Source organism: Opisthocomus hoazin, chromosome Z, assembly GCF_030867145.1.
Source record: "Opisthocomus hoazin isolate bOpiHoa1 chromosome Z, bOpiHoa1.hap1, whole genome shotgun sequence".
Taxonomy (NCBI): Eukaryota; Metazoa; Chordata; class Aves; order Opisthocomiformes; family Opisthocomidae; genus Opisthocomus; species Opisthocomus hoazin.
Window position 1 is genome coordinate 9,901,903 of NC_134454.1, and position 23,427 is coordinate 9,925,329.

The 23,427-nt window shown below is 53.9% G+C and overlaps 1 protein-coding gene across 1 annotated transcript; it reads right to left on the minus strand.

Moving 5' to 3' along the window:
* Positions 1-14,699: 14,699 nt before the first annotated feature.
* On the minus strand, positions 14,700-15,974 carry FOXD1 (forkhead box D1). The gene has a single exon (XM_075411343.1). It carries the CDS (start codon positions 15,972-15,974, stop codon positions 14,700-14,702), a length of 1,275 nt encoding a protein of 424 aa, XP_075267458.1.
* Between the last annotated feature and the right edge of the window lie 7,453 nt (positions 15,975-23,427).

Sequence of the window (23,427 nt, forward strand, 5' to 3'; positions counted from 1 at the left end):
TTGGTTTCTTTGGGTCTTGATTGCAGCTGGATTGGCCTTTATTTTTATATTGGTTTTTGTAGGAAGAGGAAGAATGTGGCTGTGCATCCCAGCACGTGAGCAAGTTTATCAAACGCGAGGCAGCAGCCGGAACAACAGGAAATCGCACGAGAGACCCCAACTCCTGGTTGGCAGAAGCACATTAACCTCTCATTCATGTCACTGGGTTTAATACTCCAACTTTGTAGTAAAAGCATCTTCCCCGAGCCCTGGTTCATAAAAGTGTTAGTGGTCCTTGATGTTCTCAGCAGAGGATAGTAAGGAAAACACAGCCCTGAATAGCTCACATTGATTGCAGCAAATACAGAGCAGGAGGGTCAGCACCATTTCCCAGCGCAGAGCCAGTGCTGTAGAACTGAGCAGCTATTCATAGCCACTGGACCCTCTCCAAGCCGTGAGTGTAAATTTACTCGTATCATCTTTGCAGAGAGGAACTGCGGTCCCCAGAGCCTCCCGCTTGATTCGGATGGACTGTTTATTTGTTTAGTCCTGTAATGATATTATCCACAGGGCTAGAGCCACACAGGGAGGATTAGGAATTCCTGGAGGAGAAGCCGTGTGTTTATTACCATGACAGCCCCGTGTGACACAAGCCAACAGTTACTCGCATTTGTTCTTACCCGCTCTGAAAACCTGGAGCTTGCAGCCTTGGGGGGGATGGGGGGGGGACGAGGGTGGAGGGTCGATCTCCCGAAGGCACAAGGCGAAGAAGCTGTTACAGGGAAAGCGGTGGGATTAGCGTGCTGGAAACTCCTTCCCCGGCTACCTGCGAACAGCTCTGTCTCGGGGTGCTTTCAAGTGTGGGTGGTGGGAGGGGGGGAATCAGCGGCCGAAGGCTTTCCAGCGGTGATAAGGCTCTCAAACACGTGTGTTTAACCTGTGCTGCAAGAACGCTTAATAAGCCATGCAACTGAAAATCTAGCCTCTTCCGAAAGGAGCCTTGCGTTTCTAAAACAACAACAAAAAAATCACTGGCACAAAAAGCTCTGACAGATACGAGTATGAGCCCAGTGAAAGGGGAAGAGGGGCCAAGGTGGAGGAAGAAGTGTTTTTCCTTTTGTTTTCATTTTTTTTTTCTTCCTTTTTTTTATTCCTCCTTTTATTTCCTATTTTAATAAATATTTAATCACGGAAAGGGAGGGAAAGGCCAAAAGCAACAAAGAGCTGTAGGTTGTTTAGATTGCTCGGGAACTCCCTCTTTGCAGCTGACCATTGCTACATATAGGTTAATTTCCACATGGAGCTGGAGAAACTCTATCCCCGGTTTGCGAAGCGTGGGTCAGCCGAAGCATGTTAATCTGTTTAGCATGTGTGCTTCGTGGAGGTGCCAGACCACCGCCGTGCAAGAGCAGCAGCAGCAGCAGCCATGGTCCTTGGGGGTGGTTAATAAAGACTTTAAGGGAAAGAAGTCTAGAAAGTTTTCAGTTCGCGCTCCGTGCCAGCTTTGGACATTTCAGGCTTCCAGCCCCTCGAACCAGAAAGCCGAGGGGTCTCCGAGCTGCTCGCGGCATCCCTGGAAGGGAGAGCGCCAGTGCCGCAGCCTGCGCGGCCGGGGGCACGGGCCCATTCTCCCCGAGGGAAGCGGCACCAGCCGAGGCCCCCCAGCACCCTGGGGTCACCCCTAATCCCCCGCGCCGCCCCCCCCCCCCCCCCCCCCCCCCCGCACAAGGGTCGTCTTGGCCGCTTTGGGCATCCCGAGGTGTTTTCGGGACCTCGGTTTTCATCCTCGCCCTTCCCGAGCCGGAGCCATAGACCCGACGGGAGGCTGGGAACGCCGCGCAGAGCCGCTGAACGAGAGAACAGCGAATAAAACTTTAATGAGCCTGTTCCTATAGCCCCTCACGAGGCAGACGAATCAGCGCCTCGACTCTCGCTCGGGGATGAGCTGCGAGGCATGTGGCGCTCGGGCCGCAGTCTCTGCTTCCCTCTCATCGTCTTGTGTATGTTCTTTTTGAAACGCTGGACGCTTCTTAAAGTATTATTTTAATGATCGAAATATTTGCTGATGAGTATTTATTTAAACAAGGGGTTTTGGTGTGGCTTCCAACTTCCCTTTCAATTGTATCGACTGCAGCATGAATTTACGTGGTGACCCCGTCCCCGCAGTACTTCAAGCACGGCGGACCTCTCACGTCGGGGGTTTGAGAAAGCCCCGAGGTGGGACCGGGGGAGGCCGACACCGGGCTACTCCGACCCGGACGGCTCCGGGGAGAAGACCCCCACCGTCCGGGCAGCCGCCAACCCAGCAAGGATTTTTTTTTTTATGTTTTTTTTTGCTTTCCTCTGGGCCTGGGCGCTCGTTTCTGTTCGTCAAAGCGCCGTCGGGGAGAAGATGGCGACGGAGGGGCCAGGGCCGGGAGAAGTCGCCGCGGTGTAGCTGCAGCTGCGCGGGGAAACCGTGAGGCCACCGCCGTCAGCGTCACCCAGCATGGCCCGTCCCCGGCCGAGGGGTGCGGGGGGCAAGGGAGGGGTCGGATGTTTCGGAAGAGGGGTGCCTTCCCTCACAGTTTGCTCTTGAGGGACCAGCGCACGCTCACACAGATATATTTAAAGATTTTATTGGAAAAATAAATGTGTTCACGAAGCAGAAAAGTTGCCGGTACCGGGGGGGGGGAGGTGACACCTAGTCTGTTCGAGTCATCTCTATCACTTTAACGACCCACAGTGTATTTTCTCCCCGCCGAAGGATGCAGCCAGGGCTGCTCCGCCTGAAGCCGTCGCTGCACAGCCTGGCCGTAGGCCGACGGGGAGTCGCGAGAGAAGAGATTTAACGATGATATCCGGGGAAACGGGTGTACTCTTCGCTTGAAACGCTCTGCTGGTCGGAAACCCGGGCGTCCCTCAGCCGGCAGCTGTGCTCCCGTGCACCACTGCTGCTTTTGGAGCAAGGCACTATCGCTTTCACTTCGGTCGGCAACGCCAAATCAGGAGGACGGGGTGGCGCCCGCACTGGCTCCGTGCATAGTCGCGATAGTTGAACGACGCCTGACCGTCAGACCCGCTATTCCCGACAGCTCGGTCCTCTCGGAGACCAGCAGCGCGGCAGGGCCGGGTGAAGATCCCAGGCTGGCTTCCCAGCGGTGGGGGAGGCTCAGCCGCCTTCAAGCACCCCGACCCCCCCCACCTCACCCCGCGCCGGCACCGCCGCGGAGGGGGCCGGGGGGGGGGGGGGGGGGTGCTGCGTGGGCGGGAAGGGTCCCCGTCACGCCGTCCCACATGAACCCGCAAGGTCGGGGTGCGAAATTCGGATTTCGCGAGGGGCGGGGCAGGCGGGCCCCCCCGGAGATTCTCCGCCGTGGACCCAGCTCCCTCGGCCGCCGTGGGGCACGGTGGGCACCCGTGGGAGGGGGCGGGGGGCCGCAGGGACCACTCGCCGCGGTTTCTGCGCGTCTTACGGGGCGAACGACGCTAGAAAATAAAATAAAATAAAATACCCCGGGGCCAATAAATTCCCCCAGCGCGACACGGCGCAGGCTTCCCACTTTAGAAGCTCTCCCCGCTCAAAGAGGTATTTGGGTTGTCTCCGAAATAATAAATCCCAACAGCAGACAATAAAATTTACTATCACAGGAGTAACAGAAGCCTAAAATATTCTGAACATGTTCCTTGAACAAATAACATAATCCCTGGCACACTGGAACACATGGTTTGCTTCAAACATGTTTCATTTTGTCATCGCATTGAGTGTACAGTATTTCTCTTTGGGTGCAAGAGTGATTGATATCTTTGGAAGAATTGTTTGCAAGAACATGAAAGTTGCCAAAGCAAACACGTTGGAGGGAAGTGTGCAGAAGGGGGAGCAGAAGTATTTGGAGTAGATCTGGGTTTGGGGAGTTCACACAGAGGTGAGACAGCTAGAAGTAGAACAAATAAAAACATTCTGCACACTTCATCTAAATAAATTATATACAAAAATTGCCCTTTTGTAGCCGGCAACAGCACAGTTACCACGCTTCCCTCATGCCCCTATAGAATGTGGGCTGGACGCCAACTTTCTTCAGCTAATGATTTGTAACTTTTGCTCCACTTGAATGAATCTATTAATATTTAGATCTCTCCGATTCTGCTCCATACGAACTGTCAGCATTGTTAAACAAAATAATCTATTTACCTTCTGTTGTACGTGTCCAGCAGTGGCTTGCGTGGCTCGATGACGTATGTTAATCGGTTTTTCTTACGCTCCACTGCACCGGCCAAAGGCAAAACATCACATATTTTGATCTTTCCTTTTAAAAAATACTGTTTGACAAAACTCATTAGATCGCGCAAACTTTGGGGTGTTAATTTAATAACTTCCATTCCTGAAGGACAAATATTTATTTTATTTCCCCTTTTATCTATTTCTGCCATCAGCATCTGGGGAAAGCCGTCGGTCTGGCTGGTCGAGATGGCCAGAGCACAGGAGAACTTTGACGGGAGACACCGACGGGTGCCGTGCCTTCAGACACGTATATCCGAGGCAAAACCCCTCGCCTGGGCAGACCTCCGTCCCTCCGAAGCTCCCCCTCGCAAAGCCCCTGACCCTCCGCGCCCCACTTTCACGGCGGTGGCGACCCCCGGGGCCCTGGGAAGGGCCATGCCCCAGCGGGGAGGGGGCGTGGGTCCTCCAGCGCCGACCCACTGCCCAGACACTTTCTCGCCTGCTTCCATCCGGAGCACGCGGTGGAGGAGAAAAAAAATAATAAAATAAAAATTTAAAAAAGAAATAAAAGCCCACAGCTCCATACATCCCAGAGCGGAGCTCCCGCTTCGCCGGGGATGAACTTGTCCGGTTGCGAGGCTGCTCTGACCCTGCGCGCCTCCTGCGCGGGATTTTCACCAAGGACTGGATTGCAGAGAGGCTCAACCCATCTTCTCCTCCTGCCCCCAGCCTCCCTCGCCCACAGAACATCCAATCTCCCACCTTTTGCCTTCCTGCCCAGCCCGGGGTGAATGCCACAAATGGGCAAGGGACTCCCGAGACGAGCGCACGGCCAGGACTCACAGCAGGAGAGGAGCGGATTGGTGCCGGCACACAGGTTTCAGCTAAACCTCTCAACCTGGAGCCATGACCCTATGTTCATGTCACTTCCAGAAGCTCTCCACAAAAAAAAAAAAAAAAAAAAAAAAAAAAAAAAAAAAAAGAAGAAAAAGAAAAAAAAGGAAATGGAGAAAGAGAAAGAAAAAGAAGAAGGAAAATAAAAAATGAAAATACAAAGAGAAAGAAAAAGAAAAAAAAGAAAAAAGAAAAGGCAAAAGAATAGGAAAAAAATAAGGGAAAGGGAAAAGAAAAAGAAAAGGGGAAAAGAAAAAGAAAAAGAGAAAAAGAAAAAAAGAAAAGAAAAAGAAAAATAAAAAAGAAAAAGAAAAAGAAAAATTTGCAGTGCTAACAAGGAAACTTTCCGTAAAACGCCCACGAGCAAAACAATGTGAAACACGTAAAACGTAGACAAACAGCTCAGCCACCTGCTGATTGCGACGGACTACCAGGCACACAGCTGCAGCTGCCCCTGGGTCTGGACAGGGAGCATCCTCAGCCCTCGTCGACTTGTCTTTCCGAAAGAGAGAGGTCACCAGCATCAGGGCTTCCCCTGGGGCTCCAGAAACAGCGATGCTGGGCCTGGGAAGATCCTGCACTCTCTAAAATGAAGCTCTAAGAGCGAGTGAAAACTCAGCAAACTCTCAGCTACCCCTCACGCTCTCCTTCGCTCCTTGCAGGCCGGGTACCCTCTCCCGGCTGTCTCCTGGGCAACTCCGGAGCTGCGTTTCGCGGTGAAGGGCGCCAGAAGCTGTCCGTGATGCCGGGGTGCGGGCAGGGGCACAGCCCGTGAGCAGCGGCGAGTGCCAAGCCCGCTTTCTGGGGGAGGGGATGCCTCCCTCCTTACACCCTCAGCGGTCCCGCCTGGGTCTGCAACCGGGGGAAAGCCTCCTGCTCTGCCCCCAGGGCCAAACCTCCCTCCCTGGGGGAGAGGGCTCCTCTCTCGCTTCCCCGAGGAGACCCCGGGGGTGCCCCTCGCCCCGCTGACACCGGCAGAGCAGGGGCGAGATCCTCTGGGAGCGATTAACGGAGAGATGCGCTCTCCGCAGCCGAGCAGATCTGTCCTCTGAAACGCGCTCACTTTCGAAGGGAGAAAAGGAGTCGGGTGGGGGGGGTGGGGTTCTACGTCCCTGAGGGAAATATTCGATCGGTTTTGCCCTTCGGACATCGCGTGGGGATGGATTAGAGGTGGTACCCGAGGGCAGGGGGCTGCGAGCCTGGTTGCTGGGGCGAAGAGGAGCGCACCAAGCAGACCCTCCAAATTCTCTCCCGTTCCTCTCCTGACAGGGGAGGGGTCTGCAAAAAGGGGCTCCGGAGGTTTGTAAGAAAAGGGAGGATGCCGTTCGGTTTTCCGTGCTTGCCCCTCCCGCAGGTCTTTCTCCCACGAGTTCCCACCCATCTGCGGCTCAGCAGGGCTAAAAGGGGCCTTTTCTGCGGGAAAACAGGGAGAATGGGACGCAGGTACTTCCCCCCGGCTTTTGCTCCAGAAAGTCCCGCCGGATCGTTCTTTTTAAAAAAAGAAAAAACAAAAAAAAACCAAAAATACCCAAAACAAACAAACAAACAAAAAAAACCCCACACAACATTTAAAAATTCCACCCCAGCTTTACCCTGCTCAGGTGACAAGTGCTGCTCTGCAATCACCCAAGACGCCGGGGTGAGACCCTCACCGCCAGCCCCCTCCCCGGGCCCCTGTTTGCGGGCACAGGGCGGGTGCGGCCCCCGGCTTGACTAGCCGTGGGTGCTTTTGGTCACATCTCGCCCGCAGAGTAAAGCATCTGGATGCAGCGGGCTGGTGCTAGCGGAGAGGACACCCTCCTCCTTCCTCCTCCCGTCAGCACCAATTTTTTATTGGCTTTTATGAGGGCAAAAATCCCTCTTGTGGTGCGGGGAAGGAGCGGCGGTGGAGATTCCCCACCCCCGTCCCCCCACGGGTGACCATACCTGAGTGAACGGCTTTCCCCCCTTCCCCGGGCTCCCTCCTCGCTGCGGAGCGGGAGCGGAGGGGGGCACAGTGCAGACCCCCTCCCCTGTCCCTCCGTCGGAGGGTGGGGGCGGGGGGGGAAGCATCCCGCCCGCGGAGTAAATCCAACCCCCAGGACGGAGAGCCCGGCCCTGCCAGCAGGAAAGCCGGGACCGAGCGTAACTTCACTCCTGAGGAGGAAGACTAAGGCCTAGCGCCATTTTTCTGCCCTTCTTTTTTATAGCCGCGTTATCTCTTTCTCTCTCTTTTTTTTTTGGTTTGGTTTTTTTTTTTTTTTTGAGTGTGTTTTTTTTGTTTTTTTTTTTACTCTTTTTCTTTTCGACGTGGGGGCGGGGAGGCGGTGGAGAGAAGTAATTCTGCTGAACAGAAAAGCCGAGCACGGGAAGGAGTTTCTTTTGACTGCTCGGGGTGATCTATCCAGGCCCTCTAATTAGAGAGGGATCCAGGGTGGCATTAGTTTCCAAACATTTTAATCGAGCTTTAAGCAGAGCTCTTTTCAATGGCGGGAGATAAATGTCGCAACTGTTACCGTCCCCCCTGAATGGCCACCTCCCATGGCGGGCATTCAGCCTTCCTTTCACAGGCCCTAAGGAGTTTAGTCTATAGACCCAGCAACACTCCACATATCTTCTAATTAGTCTAATTAGAAAGGTGGATTGATAGATTCGAGGAAGACAGAGTTGAGTCGGGAAGATGCTCAGCGCTGCCAATCTGAGCCGGGGAGCGGCTTCTTCTCCGTGGGGGGAAAAAGAAGCGAAGGAAAAGAAAAAAAAAAAAAATAAAGGAGAGAGGAAAGAAGAAAGAGAGAAAGAAGGAGGATGTCGGAGCGTGGCACGAAGGAGAAGTCTCGGGGAATCCGTGGGGCAGGAGCTGCTCTCTCTCGGTTGAGGGGGACACATAATGGAGGTGCCTTCCTCGGCGGGGTTTTCCCCCGGCGGGTTTGGGCGTTTGCCGTCCCGGGCTGGAGGACCCCTGGAGCGTCTTCCTTCCCGGGTCCCACCTCGGCCCGCGAAGCTGCCGCCGGGGAGCGGGGACCTGCGGAACCCTCCCCCCCCCGCTCCCGCCCCCGTCGAGGCCTCGTTTGTGCGGGGGTGGGTGACAGGGGGTCCCCCTCGTCTCGGAGTGCGGGGGGGCTGGGAAGGGTCTCGGCCCCGCGTTCCGCCCGGCCGCCGCCTCCTCGCAGGGAGGAAGGTGCGGAGGGAAGCAGCGCGGGTGGCTCGGGGGACGGCGAACCTTTAATTGGGCGATAAATCAGGGAGGGGAGCACGGGCCAGCGCGCGCAGGTGTCAAAACAGAGGAGAAGCCGGTCGGCCAGCACGGCAGGGCAGCCCCCCCCCCCCCCCCCCCTTAGTGTCACCCCCGTAAGTGTCCTGCCCCCCTCCCCCCCCCCATTTCGGCACCCTGCGGCAGCGGAGCCCCCGCTCCTCTCCCCTCCCCGCCCGCTCTCCTGGCTCCCGGCCCCCCCGACCCGCCTTTCGCTTCCTGGCCCTGCGGCGGGTTGGGATGGCGGACCGAGCCGCGGGCAGTTCCAGATTCAATACTCGGCTCGGGAAAACGGGGGTGGGGGGGTGGGTGTGGAATGAAGACCCAGACTGTCAAAGTCCCTCGTCAAACCGCTGGCGAAAGGGGATTCGCAGACAAAAGGAAACAATGGAAGTCTCGTTAGATCATTTTTCTGGACATTGTTTATGGTCTGGAAGGGATCAATCGTTTCAAAATGTTACCAGTAAAAATGATCCTGTGTGGAATGCAGCTAATCCTTTTAGGTTCCTGTCAACTGTTTCCACTCAAGGAATCCGATTTTTCAAATCAAAGGTGCAGAGCTCGATTGCTGAGGGAATTTATCGCGCCGGCACCAGGGTCCCCCTTCCCCCCTCACACCCCCCGCCCTCCCCAGCGCCCCACGGTGTCCCCAGACGCCCCGCGTGGGTCCCCGAGGCAGGACTGTCACCGGCCCCCGGCTTCCCCCCGATGGCAGAGGAGTTCGGCCCCGCCGTCGGGCCGCCGGGGGCCCGGTGCAGCCCAGGCCGGGCGGCAGCCCACCCGGGGCCGGGAGGAGGCACGGAGAGGGCCGGTCCCCTCCCGCCGGTCTCCCCGCAGCCCCCCCGGCTCTGCCCCTGGCTGGGTGGGGAAGATCTTTGTGGGAGCAGTGGGCTTGGTGGGAGGCTCGAGGAGAAGGGGATCAGTGTCAGAGCGGAGACATCCACCTCGCTCGTCGGGCCGGGGGTCTGCCTCGAAGGCGGGCGGGAGGGACCGGGATCTCCCCCGAAGAACGTGTCCCGGTGGCGGAAAGGCAGGCAGGCGTCTGAACGGCCCGGGGAGAGCCGCGGCGAGGGGAGCCGTGCTGAAAGCGATCTAAAGAGGTTAATTTCCCCGGGAAGGGCCGCCCTGCGGCTGCTCGGGCGGGAGTGGGAGGCGGAGGGGAGGGGGTCTGCTGGTCGGCGTTGGCGGGCCCGCCGGGCGCTTGCGGGACGGTGCGGGGACGCAACCACGGGCGCGTCGCCCCACGCTCCGTGCTGTCTGAGCGGGGAAAGAGGAGCCGAGGACTTCCAGGACGCCCGACAGAACGCGCCGAGCTGCCCCAGGAGGGATGTTGTGCAGCGAGAGGCAGGCTGCGATGAACAGCGTAAATTATTTTCCACAGTCCGCAGTTTCCGACCCCATCCACTTTCGGGCAAGCCAGTTACCTGGTGTACCTGCCCCTCCTCGCTTTGCCCTGGACAATCTTTTTCTTTTTTGTCTTTCATTTTCTTTTTCTTCTTTTTCTTTTTCTTTTTCTTTTTCTTCTTTTTCTTTTTCTTTTTCTTTTTCTTTTTCTTTTTCTTTTTCTTTTTCTTTTTCTTTTTCTTTTTCTCTATTTCTTTTTCCTCCTTTTTCTTTTTCCTATTTGCTTTTCTTTTTCTTTTTCTTTATCTTTTTCTTTTTTCTTTTTTTTCTTTTTCTTTTTCTTTTTCTTTTTCTTTTTCTTTTTCTTTTTCTTTTTCTTTTTCTTTTTCTTTTTCTTTTTCTTTTTCTTTTTCTTTTTTTTTCTTTTTCTTTTTTTTCTTTTTCTCTTTCTCTTTCTTTTTATTTTTCTTTTTTTTTTCCACCAGCGGTTCCTTTACTCGTGAACTACTGATCTGAAGAGACTGCCTGCCTTCACCCCTCCCTCTGCACAGCCAACAGGTGGAATTTCACTGTATACACGTATATTAGAAAGCCATTAGTTTTCTCTAGTGGTTGCTGAATAAGCAGAAGTGACAGCGTTTATTTTACGAAAAGAAAACCCGAAGAAGGCACCTCATTTATCTCGTTTGTGTGTATTTGGTGCATTTCGCGCGTACAGGTGCGCACGCTCTCTCCCGTCGTGGGAGCTGAACAGGCGCTGTCCCAGTGTGTACCAGGGGCTTCTCGAGGGGTGGGGGCTCGCCGGAAAGACGGCCTCAGTGCTGCAGGTTCTCGGGCGCGGGTGGGCGGCAGCGGCCGGGGCCCGGGTACGCGCTCCCGAGCGGGCACACGGCTTTCGGTGCAGGCAGCTGGTTTTCCGTCGCTCAGAGGGGAAAGAAATACCTTCGGATTAGCCGTGGGTAAGGCTTTCCCGGTCTCAAACAAAGAATTAATGCAGCGACTGAAATCTCTATTTATCCTTTTCCTTCCAACATAAATTGTATAATTTATCATCTAAATATGGGGCCCCGCAGACTTCTGCATGCCGTTTTGCTCCATCAACGAAAAGGAAACTTAGAATCAACTCAACAGGTCTCTTGTGGTTTGGACAACGGACAAGTTTAATTATTTTGATTAAAAAAAACAACACAACTTTCCCTGTGAATTCAGCCCAGCGATACCATTTCTGAAATTGGCTAGGAACCGCATTAAAAAAAAAAAAAAAAAATTAAAAACTGTTCCGTACAGCACAGACCTTATTTTTTTCTACTTTCTGTGCACTCCGGGGCCTAGCCGGCAGGTCTCCCCTCCCCTGCCCACCCCTGAAGCCCCGCACCTTCGTGCGAGACGCACCTCCCGCGGTGATCCCCACCGGGCAGCCGCCGTCTCCCTCCCCGGTCCTACGGGCGGGCTCGGCTCGGAGCCCCGTCCGCTGCTGCAGAGGCCCTGAAAGCAGAGAACTCGGGCGGGCCGCGAGTTTTGCCGAGGGGGTCCCCGCGTCCGTGTCCCCCTTCACCCTCCCCCCCAAACCCCTCAGCCTTTCCCTTCCCTTGCTTGGGTGGGGAGGGGGACAGATCTCGCAGACCCCGCGGCGGCCGCTCGACGCGGCGCTCACGGCGCTGGGCTGAGGAGGGGACGGGACCCGCGGTGCGGGGCGGAGAAGCCCCGCAGTCACCCGGGGAGGAGGGGGAAGGAGGTGTCCCGGGGGGGGGTGCGGGTGAGGGGCGTCGGAGGGCGACTACTGGCCCCCCGGTGCTTGAAACCTTCCTTCGAGGACGGGGGAGTGCACCAGCAGACAGCCCGCTGCCCCCGGGGCTGCACCTCGCTGCGCCAGAGGAACGACCATGAACGGTCGTGCGGGCCCGAGGGAGCTGAGGACGGGGAGGGCTGCGGGCCGGGGAGCCAGGCAGGACGGTCCCGGGGCTCGGCCGGATCCCCGGGCTGAGCTGGCCGTCCCAGTACCGGTGGGGGTGCCGGTAGCTCCGGTGCCGGGCTCCTCTGCGCCGGGCTGGGGGAGCGCGGTGTGGGGAGTGATCAGCTTCGGAACCGGGGAGGGGGAAACTTCTTTTACGGGGGGTGTGGGAAGGGACCTAACACGGTTCTGCTTGGGAGAAGCGTTATACAAGATGCTTGAAAAGAAATAATAAAATAAATAAATAATAAACCCCACCCTAATTAGAAATATATAAATCACCCAACAGAAACAAAGAAATATGTGGAAGGAAGCGTTTCTGGATAGAGGCACTGTGTGTGGCACGAAAAGCGATTGAGTACATAAGGGCTTCATTAAATTCCCAACAGATAACATTTGGCTAAATCTATCCCTAGATTAAAACTCTTCATAATAGCACCATAAACTAAGGAGTTTCTTTATGTGTGGTCCTTCTGGAGGAACTGATTGAAACATTAGCCCCCATATAGCGCAATCCCCTCCTGATTCAGCCCCAGTAACTCGCCTCTCAGCCCTACGGGGATATGATGAGAAAAGGAGACGGGTTAATGAACCCACACTCTGTAGCTGGGAGGAGGAGGAGGAGGAGGCGACACCATCCTGTTTGTCCCACCAGCTTGTCTATTAGGGCCCGGCCTATTTTGGAGGAATTGTTCGCAGGGGCCCCGTCCCTGCGAGGACCACGCGTCCCCTCCCGCTTGCCCCGAAAGCCGGGGAGGGGTGTGGGGGTGTGATGGGGGGGTGTCATTTGCAGGCGAATGGGGCGATGCGAGCCCATCAAAGGGCTGCGGGGCCGGCGCCTTCCCTGCCGGCACCTGCTCCAAAGCGCGAAGAAGCAGCAGCACCGTGCACAGAAGCAGAAGCGGCGCAGCGGACTGCCGGCCCCCCGGGGGCCGGGGCCGGACGGCTTCCCCGCCGACCCGGAGAAAAATAAGCGAAGGGGTCTCGGCAAAGCCTTCCCCCGCGTGATTCGAGCCGCGTCCCCGAGTGGGGACCGAGACGAGCTCGGTGGTCGGGGCTGGACCAGTGTGCATCGCCCCGGCCGGGCCCGGGAAAAGGGGGTTCGTCGGTCCCCGATGAAAAGGGCGCGTAGGCGGTGCCGCTGGGGTCGTCTCCCTTCGGTTTTTAGAAATTAAACGGGACCCTTTACACCCTCGTCCTCCCAGGGACCCGGGAAACCCGAGGAGGCCCTCCCGCCGCGGAGAGCACCAAAGGAGGCCCGGCGGAGACCTTGTGCCCAGTCGTTCCCCTTGTTGAAAACCACTAATTTAACCCTGCGCTGCCGCGAACAAAAACAGGCAAACATCACTTTTCTGCCCACAAGTATACTTTAAACCGATGCCACAAGGCACTTCGATATTCAAAAGCACGTCACCACACAGCCTTCCCCTCCTCACTCCAAAGAACACTAAAAGGCATCCCTCCGTGCTTTTAATCCTTTTTTTTTTTTTACGAAAATTCACATAATTTATCCCTGAATCTACTAAATTGTTACAAAAGCAGCCGCACTTGAAAAGCGCCTCCCTGATTTGAAAAACTCATGTCCCTAGTCCGCAACAAGCAACCACACACCTACTCTTAAAACCTGAGATTCTCTGCTCACGCCTAAGCTGAGAAAATTTGAGGCGTGCTTTCTGGCTAAAAAAAAAAAAAACAACGCAAAAATAATTTTAGACTATGAAATAGCTACCTATCGACCTCGTGCGGGTTGGGATGAGAGTTCCGAATCAGAAAAGCTGCTTTCACTGCTTGTTTCGTACACTTACGGATCCCTGCCTCCACAGCTCGTGCACTGAATCAGCTTGTCACACGAGGACATTCCAACGCTCATTTTATACTACATGTATTGGAAAGTAGAAACACATGTCCCTGTTACCGCCACAGAAACATAAGAGTCTAGGACAAATCTCTCCGAAGCTCAGTACGTGCCCCCCATTAGCAGTATTTTCCTTTGGGCCTCTTGGAAACCAAACCGTGACGCAGTTGTGATTCAGAACACGCCTAAAAGTACAAAAATAGTTATAAGCTGACTTTTTAATCAATCTCCTGACCGGTGCCTTACGGAACCAGGTTTTACTCCTGCGAGAGAGACCTATTTCTCTTTATCCCCTCTTTTGTCCTTGCCTTTTTTTTTTTTTTTTTGTCTTTCATTCTCTGGTAGGATTAACAATGGTTTGACTGCAAAGACCATATTCTGATCTTCTTCTTCGCGGTCAAATCCAGACATAATAAATTTCAAGCTGTAAAATTCCGTGGCTATCGTGCTATTAATCCCGAAGAAAAAAAACACCAACGTCCCAAAGAAGGGAGAAGTGTTAAAGAGGGAAGGGTTCGAAGCCAATTGTTTGGCTGGGCTCCTTTGGTCTTTGGGTTTATTTTGGGGTTTGGTCTTTTTTTCTTTTTTTTTTTTTTTTTTTGAAAATTAAAAATTTTATTTTTGAAAATGTGTAAAAATTTTACATTAAAATGGTACAATAATACTTGCCAGTAATTTTTAACAATATTCCTTGTAAAGAATACGCATAAAGTACAAAATAAAAAACTCCGTAAGTCTATTATAATACAAAACACAGGTTAAAATAAGAAACGATAATCTTGACTTTCTTCTGTGTAAACATGTTAATCTTTTTTCTTTTATAAAAGTACATGAAACAAGTGTACTAAAATGAAAAAGTATTGCTTTGCTGTCCTCCCTCAAGCCTCTTTTTTTTTTTTTTCCTGTACGTGACTGTTTTCAAGCTCCTAGACCTGAGAATCTCCGAACTTCAACAGTTTAGAGACGTTATTTATCACCATTGTTTTTTAAGGAGTAAAAGAGTGACTTCCCGACAGCGTGACCGCCCGCCCGTGCAGCATCTAGACCTGGCTTTGCATCAGTGCAGGTGCCGGGCGGATCCCCCCGCGCCCCACCGCTAAATCCCCACGCAAAGCCCGCAGGCCCTCCGGACGGCGCCCGCCGGACATCCGAGCGGGCGGAGAGAGCAGAAGATACCCCCCACCCCCCACCTCCCACCCCCCCCGGTCCTACCTTCGGAAAGAAAAGACTCCCAAACCCTTAACAGTTAAGAGATCCGCGCCGCGAAGCCGGGGGCGGCGGGCAGGGCGGCGGCGGCGGCGGGGGCCGGGCCGCCCCCGGCGCTCCCCAGCGAGCGGGACAGCCCCGGTGCCGCGGCCGACTGCGAGCCGCAGCTCCCCGCGGTGCCTGTGCCGGTGCCGGTGCCGGTGCCCGGCCCGATGATGCTCTCGATGGAGAAGGGCGAGCGGGCCAGCGCCGCGCCGCTGCCGGGCTTGGCGGCGTGCAGCGAGGCCGCCAGCGCCGGGCCCAGCGGGTGCCCGTAGCCGAACGGCGTCCGCGCCAGCTCGGCCGCCGGCAGCAAGGGGCCGGGGGCGGCGGCGGGGGCGGCGGGGGGCTGGCGGGGTGGCGGGGAGGGGTGGTGGAAAGCGAAGAGGGCCGAGTGGGGGTGGTAGTGCTGGAGCTGGAGGCCGTAGCCGCAGGCGTAGGGTCCGTAGGCGCAGGGCGGCTGCTGGGGGGGCTGGGGGGGGGGCTGCGGGAGGAAGGCGGCGGGGTCCACGGCGCGCAGCAGCAGCTCGGGCGCCGGGAGCTGCTGCCGCTTGAAGCGCTTTCGGCGGCGCAGGAAGCTCCCGTTGTCGAACATGTCGGCGGACTCGGGGTCCAGCGTCCAGTAGTTGCCCTTGCCCGGGTTGCCGGGCTCCCGGGGGATCTTGACGAAGCAGTCGTTGAGGGAGAGGTTGTGGCGGATGCTGTTCTGCCAGGCGGGGAACTTCTCCCGGTAGTAGGGGAAGCGCCCGCTGATGAACTCGCAGATCTCGCTCAGCGTCAGCCGCTTCTTGGGGCTCTGCAGGATGGCCATGGTGATCAGGGCGATGTACGAGTACGGCGGCTTCACCAGGCTGTTCTTGCCGCCGCCGCCGCCCGCCCCGCCGCCGCCGCCGCCTCCGCCGCCGCCGCCGCCGCCGCCTCCGCCGCCCGCCCCGCCGCCGCCCGCCGCCGCCTTCTGCGGGCCGCCCCGCGAGGGGGGCCGAGAGCCGCCGGCCCCGGCCCCGCCGCCCGCCCCGCCGCCGCCTCCTCCGCCGCCTCCGCCGCGCACGGGCGACCGCGGCAGCAGGGCGTCGTCGTGGAGGTCGCCCGCATCCTCCTCGTCCTCCTCGTCCTCCTCGTCGTCGTCCTCCTCCTCCTCCTCGTCCTCGGCGTAGGAGCGGCGGCGGCGGGGCCGCGCCTCCTCGTCGTCCTCCTCGTCGTCCTCCTCGCCCACCACATCGATGTCGGTCTCCTCAGCCAGCGCCGACGCTTCGGACATCTCCGAGCTCAGGGTCATGGCGCGGCGGCGGGGCAGCGCATCGGCGGCGGGCGGCTCGGCGCGGAGGGAGGGCGGGCGGCCGACCCTCCGCCGCCTCCGCCGCCGCCGCCGCCAGGCCCCCGCGCCGCTCCGCGGAGAGCCGACCCGCCGCCTCCTCCGCCGCCTCCGCGGGCAGCCGGGCCGGCCCCCGGCGCCGCCGCCCCGCCGCCGGACCGCTCCCGAGGCTGCTCTGGGTTTCGGTGCCGGGTGGTTTTTTTGCCGCTTTTTGGATTTCTCCCTCTCGCTCGCTCTTTTTTTTTTTTCCCTTCCCCCGTTTTGGGGTGGGGTTTTTTTTTTTCTGTTTTTGTTGTTTGTTTTTTTTTTTTTATGTTGGTTGGTTTTGGGTTTTTTTTGATTGGGGTCGGGGTTTGGGGGGCCGGGGGGAGGCTGTGCCGCTGCGCCTGGGAGTCGGTTCCCCCTTCTCTCTCCTCACCTCAGCCCCTAGACATTAATGGATGCGGGGCAGGAGGGAGCGCGCCCAGTCCTGGGCGGAGGAGGAGGAGGAGGAGGAGGAGGAGAGGGGAGGAGGCTGGAGAGGAGGGAGGGAGGGAGGGCGGAGGGGGGCGGCCAGCCAGCCCTTCGGGAAGCCGGTGAAAAGGCTGGGGCCGAGTCCCGGCGAGGGCGGCCGCCCCCCCGCCCTCCGCCTTATAGCGAGGGGGCCGTCACACGGCTCCCAGCGTCGGACCCGCGTCTTTCCCCCCCCCGTGACGTGGGGTGCCTGGCCGCCCGCCCCGGCCCACGCCCTCGCCACGCAAAAGCGGGGGGGGGGCTCTGTGGGGGGCCACCGGGCACGTCTTCAGTGGAAAACATGGGGGGGAACAAAAAAAAAAAAAAAAGGGAAAAGTGCAAGCCTTGTCCCAAAGTGCTGGAGCATCTTCCCAGGCGCCGTCCAGAGGGTGCCGGGAGCTCTGCGCCTTCCTTGGCTGCCCCCAGGAACGGGGTCCTGCTTCCCGTGGGAAGGAGGGGAAAGGACAAAAAACAAAACAAAACAAAAAAATAAGGCCGGAGAGGGGGGTGGTGAGCTACTGAGCTTTAGACTTCTGCCGCGGGACGGTTTAGAGACATCTCTCCCACCTCCTTCCTCTTTCCCCTCCAGAGTTTAATTCATTTAATAATTAAATCAAATATCTCTCGACGTCGACCTCGCAGGCTCGCAAAGAACCGCCCCCAAAGCACGACGCTAATCTCAGAGTTGACTTGTAGGGCCAGTATTTTTAACGGGAGAGGGGCAGCTCCCTCCATTATGGGAAACGCGAACAGAGAATTAGCGTTACCTCTGTCGTACGCAAAGCAAAACAATTCACCGGCCTTTAAAAAGTGAATTCTGCTCGAAGCGTAGGAGCGACAGCCCCGAGAAAGCGACACAAAGGATGGATTATTAATTAAGTCCCACCGTTCCCAGTTTCAGGTGATACCTGCGAGGAGAGCAGAAGAGCCGGGACGCCCTTTACGCGAGGGCTGAAACCCCAAACTTGGACATAAATGCGATCACCGTGGTCTTAAAAAGAAAAGCTTTGAAAATCCCCACCAGTCCCAGTCCCGGCAGGATAGCCCACGCTCGGGATCCGACTGGGACGGGAGGAGTAGGAGAGCAGTTCGTGCCTCGGCGGAAAGGGCGGATTGGTGCCTGCCGCCTTTGCTGCTCCAGTCTCGCTTCCCAAACCAGCCTCACACACCATTTTCTTGAAATGCGTTTTCGATGTGTTGTCCCAACCCAAAGCTACCAGCCACCCTGTTTCAAGCCCAGTTCCGTGGATTTACAGCATAATCCTTTCTACTATTTCCAAATAATCCTATTTACATTTTGTTCACCACCCAGGCGCCTGCAGGAGAATACCACTAGAAGTCACAAAAGATGAAAAAAGAAAAAGAAAAAAAAAGAAGAAAAAAGAACAAAAAAGAACCCCCCCAAACCAGTTACTGACAACTATTTTTTTCCTGTAGAAAGACTGATAAAGTCAGTTGAGATTTACAGTTCATAGTAAGCGAAACGTCTCTTTGAATTAGTTTTGGGGTCCTAGGGCGAGTTACTAAAAGGAAGGCAGAAAGGGGACTTTTACTCTCCTAGAGGCTTCTCCTCTTTACAAAGAGTCAGAATTTTTCCTTTTCACTCCGTTTTTGTTCCTTCTATTCTTTCTCTTCCCCTGGTTCTTTCTGATGTCCCCGAACGTTTAAAACCACCTCTTGAAAATAAACCCCACCGTCCGCAATAGGAAGAACAGGGCAGTTCAAAAATTCTTGGGCTGTAGCAACAAAGCAGTGTCGCGGAGTGGGGGGCCGAGGGGCTTGCTTTTTTTTTTGGGGGGGGGGGTGCAGCTGAGGCCTGGCGTTATCGCAGTCCCTGGAGACGGCGACCTGCCTTTGTGTGCATCACCCCCCGGCCGGCGCCTCGGCCAGCGTGCGAGCAAGGGAAGCAGGCAGCGGCGGCAGGGCCGTGCCCCCGGGGTCTGTCCCGTCCCCCCCCCACCCCCGCCGGTGCTCTGCGCGGGCGGGGGGTGCCACCTACCGGCGGCAGCGCCGGGACGGACGCCTCCGGGACGTGGGACCCCCCCCAAAGCCGCCACCGGGGAGGGGAGGACTCCCCCCCCTCCCCCTCAACACCCGGGTGGGTCTTTAAGGAGAAGCAGCCTTCTGGGGGGACCTGAGGAACCCCACTCCGTGGAAAGGCTGGAGCTTCCCCCGACCACCTTCCCCACCACCACCACCCCGGGGGGTCCGCAGTCCTCCTTGTCACTGAAATAAAACCATTTCTTGAATAATTTACCCTTGCTGTCAAAGCAGTTCCTCGGGCCAAAGACTGGACTGGATTCTGAGCTGCTTGTCTCATGGAAAGAATAAATCTGCCGGCAACAGGACCTTGCAACAGGATGGCGGTGTCCATGACAGGGACCGTTGCAGCAATAGCTGTGGTCTCCTTGCCCGGTATCACAGTGACAACCATTTTAGCTCCGCTTTTTTTTTTCTGGGTTCATCTTTCTCTTCCCTTGTTGTGTAATTTTGGGGGAAGACAGCACTCTCCTTCAGCCTTCTGCAGAGGCTGGGACTACAAACACTGTCTGTGTGACCAGGCCAAAAAAGCAATGCATTGGTGAGGGGTGGCAGCAGTCACCTAAAAAGCTGAAGAAAAATCTGGGTCTTCCTGCCATGCCGACTGCTGCAGAAGAGTTTGTCACCCCTGGAGGTGGCTCTACCTCCCCCCCCCCCTCAATTGTCAAACTTTGGATTTTTCTTCTTGACCAAGTTCATGGTGGCAGTTTTCTTTTTTTTTTTCTTTCCCCTCTTCTTCTATAGTTCTTGCTGGGCAGATGCATTTGCTGTGGCAGGTGAAAGTCACTTCCTTTAAGGCCCTTTTGGGCCTTATTTTCTGTAAAATGTGATTAAATGTTCTCAGGACCCTTCTGCACTTCTTGTCTAGCAGAACACACGGAGACTTTATACCAGGTTAGACTGAGACCCGTCTAGCAGCACAAGCTGACTTCAACATCAGCCAATACCAGATGTTTAGGGAAGATACAGGAACAGGACAAGTGTGTAAAATTGATTTCTATCTGCCAGAAATCTAGGTTTCAGGGTTTTTTAAGCCAGAGGTAACATCTGAATTTAATAGCGTCTGATGGAATTTCTTCTGTGAATTTGCCCAGTCACTTTTTGAAATCATGTACATTTACACCACTGAATATGTTCTGCGGTGAAATGTTCCCTGGCTCTAACCACATGTGGTGTGAAGCGTCTCTTCGTGTTTGGTTTTAGCCAGTCACCTGCTCATTTAATCTGATGCGCTTTCATTCTTTGCACTGGAATAGGCAAGCGACAAGAGTTGTTAGCTACCCTCTCCCTGCTGTTTGCAACTTTGTAGATTCTGTCTAGGTTTTTTTCATTGGTCAGTTCTTTTTCAGGCTGAGGGGTTCTGCTTCGAAGTCATAGGATGAGCATGGAAGTAATCCTGTACCCCTGACAATCCTTGCCATCCTCTTCACCTTTTCTCGTTCAGCTCAGGCTGATTATTATTGTGATAATCCTCCACAACAGCACGAGATGCCAAAACATGTTTTCCACTTTTCATTTCAACTTAGGATTTTCACTCTTTTAAACCAGTGCCTGTTCCCAATGGTAGTGGATTTTCAAAATGGAGCACTGGCCGTCAGAGCTGATGTAGCAAGGTACTCGTGACGTGAACAAACCATGTTTGTTTAAGTTACGTTTGATTTCATGACTCCACCGGATATTGAAAACCTTTCTAACATTCTCCACATAAGCCCCAAATTATATGTTGCAGACAAGCTCTGGCAAACTAGGAGGGAGATCCTGGCACTAATGTCTCAGGTATTTGAGATAGTTTCCATTTAACTGTAGCGACGCAAGTAAGGCTTAAAGGAGTACAAACCCATTCAAAAATGCAGTGAGTGTTGGCAGGTCTGCTCTTCGTTTGCTTAGAAATCCTTGGGGATAAGCTGTACTGTGATCAGAGATAGAAAAAGTTGATTTTCCCATCTAAAACTGAGTGGGTGGTGGGTTCCTGCCAGGGCTTGAGCAGAAATAGCAGCTAGCCGCTGCGGAAGGAGGAAGGCCCTCGCCCCGTCCAGCCTCCCCACCTCTGGCCACCCAAGCTCAACTGCTTACCTCCCGCTGAGCACCAAGCTGGACCGGGAGGCCTAGAAAGCCAAAGGCAAAATCCAGAATAAATCACCGCTTCACAGCTGCCAAGTCGTTAGTCAAAGGCGACACGTTGACAGCTACACATCTAAAGCAGGGCAAATTTAGTCATGATTCATCCCGGGCTAAACGCGCCATCCGTGAGTGGGACCATGCTGATTTTGGGCCACATCTTAACAACGTTTCTGACTTGTAACCAATTGTCTTAGCAGGGGTTAAAACACTTCTGTGATCACAGTTTAAATGACCAAGTTGTCTTGAATTTTGTGTATAGGATGACTACAGGAATAATCTGTTTGTTTTAGTCTCTGACATCTGTGTGTAAATTTAAGGTACCATCTTTTTCACACACCGCCAGTGAGGAATGTGGTGGCTTCTGACTTTTACCTGTTCTCTGACAAGATCTTTATTGCTAACTCAGACTAACAGAAAAGGCGAGCCTTTACCAGTCTGATGAACACGAACTCCCAAGTGTTTGGCAAAGCCCATTTGAACCACGCTCAGTGTAAGCGGGGGATTCTTCATGTAGCGCTTCTCCAACTACTCTCTGGTTGGCCTCTGTGTGGTGTTATAAACAGAGAGAGGCACCCCACAGCTCATGAAAGGCTTGTGATGTGGCTTGAAGCCCAGGTATTTCGGGCTGCTGAGTTGAAGAGCTACAGTCATGGTGAGAAAAGGACACTGTCCGCTGAGGAGCACTCTCTTGCTTGACACTGAAGTCTATTACGGATTACTCCACACAACAGACCTGCACATCGTGCAACACTGTAATATATGAGCTGAAAACAGCACTGCACTGAAGTTCAATCTTTCTAGGCTCCCACTCGATGTTTGTATATTTAGTATCTCTTAAAAAGTTAAGAATTCTTCAGTGACTCTTATGTCTAGACTTTCAGAGATGTTTTTTTTTTTCCTTTCCTACCTCTCACAACACTTTTGCTCCCATAATGCCATTACTTTCCTCCATTAAATTATGAACATAAATGCATGCTTTTCCGAATAATTTAGCGCCTTTCCCCTTATGTCGTGGAATTTACTTCAGGAATGACAACATTATTATTCCGTGTTCTGCCCTGCTGATGTGCCATACACTTCTGCTTTCTGGAGTGCTGAATACAAGCATTCTTTTGAACAAATGTTTCCTAATGAGATTTTGAGTATCAGACATTTCCCCTCACTGCCTGGAAACACATGCAATATGTGTTCTTTGTGGTCACTGGCAATCAGGAAAAATATTACTTCACTTGAGCCTGATCACTCACGTTTATGAACTGTGATTTGTTTCCTGAATACAGTACTAACTTAACACCTCTTCTCAATGTACCCTGTTACTACTTACGCAGCACTGGCCATGTCTTTCAGGAGAGCTTTTCCACTGGCATTTTGACAGCAAATGTTGTCATTCTTCTGCCTTTAAACTTCCACATAATTTAAGAGACGGTTATCCTGAGTAACGATTTCAATGGTCTTTTTCCACTCCTATGCTGCTTCTGCGATGCTAATGAACTTTGCTTTAGCAACCTGTATTCTCTGACAGTTTTGAGATCCTAACTTTCACCCTTTTTCAGAACTGAAAAGAAAGTTACTGAGCTCAGGCTCCATTTATAGAATCATAGAATCATAGAAAGTTTTGGGTCGGAAGGGACCCCTAGAGGTCATCTAGTCCACCCCCTCCGCAGCCAGCAGGGACACCACTAACTAGATGAGGTTGCTCAGAGCCCCATCCAACCTGGTCTTGAATGTTTCCAGGGATGGGGCCTCCACTACCTCTCTGGGCAACCCGTTCCAGTGTTTCACCACCCTCATTGTAAAGAATTTCTTCCTTATATCCAGCCTAAACCTACCTTGTTTTAGTTTAAAACCATTACCCCTCGTCCTGTCACTGTTGTCTCTGCTAAAAAGATTGTCCCCATCTTTCCTATAGGCTCCCTTTAAGTACTGAAAGGCTGCAATCAGGTCTCCCCGCAGCCTTCTCTTCTCCAGGCTGAACAAGCCCAACTCTCTCAGCCTGTCCTCATAGGAGAGGTGCTCCAGCCCTCGGATCATTTTTGTAGCCCTCCTTTGGACCCAAGTGTTTCAGTGCTATAGGCTTTGGATCTGTTTCATTTCCCAACAGAAGTTCTTCAGCTACAACGAAATCCAGGCTTAGGTTTGTGTTTCCCATTATGCAATTACAAAAAAAGGACCGGAGAAAGCAAGCCAATACTATTTTAGTATTCTAAAATATTTTCTCTCTGATGCAAAGTTTGTTTTTTGAAGGTCTGCTGTTTGATCCAGGAAATGTAACCAAATCTTAGAGAGTCCCTTGAACTGTGGTTCTTGAACTGCTTCATTTGATTTCTGATACAACTCAGTGATGTGGTTTTCAGCATAAGTTGTCTTCAAAATCTCACGAGGGAATATGAGATCATACCCCCAGACCAGTTAATCCTAGGATGACAGCTGGAACTGCACTTTCTACTGCTTCTATCTTGGAATAATCTTTCTGTGACTAATTTTCGCTTCAGTATTTCAGCCCATTAAAACATTTTGCATGTTTGTAATCGTCAGTTGACCTAGTAATTCTGAAATCTTTCTTATATTTTGATGGCAGACTGTGATAAATCTGAAGTATTTATTGCTTTTGCTTTCAACAGCCTGCAGTGATTCAGGTTTGTTGTTTTTTCTTTTTTTTTTTTTTTTTTTTCTTTTCATCTTGGCTGTATTCCCTTCTGCTGCAGGTACATTGCCAATTTAATCTTGCAATAAATTCACAAGCTTTCTTTTTCGTTCAGAAGAA

What these genes read in the sequence shown, in the direction of transcription:
- FOXD1 (XM_075411343.1), bottom strand. Translation starts at nt 15,974, where the DNA reads ATGACCCTGAGCTCGGAGATGTCCGAAGCGTCGGCGCTGGCTGAGGAG.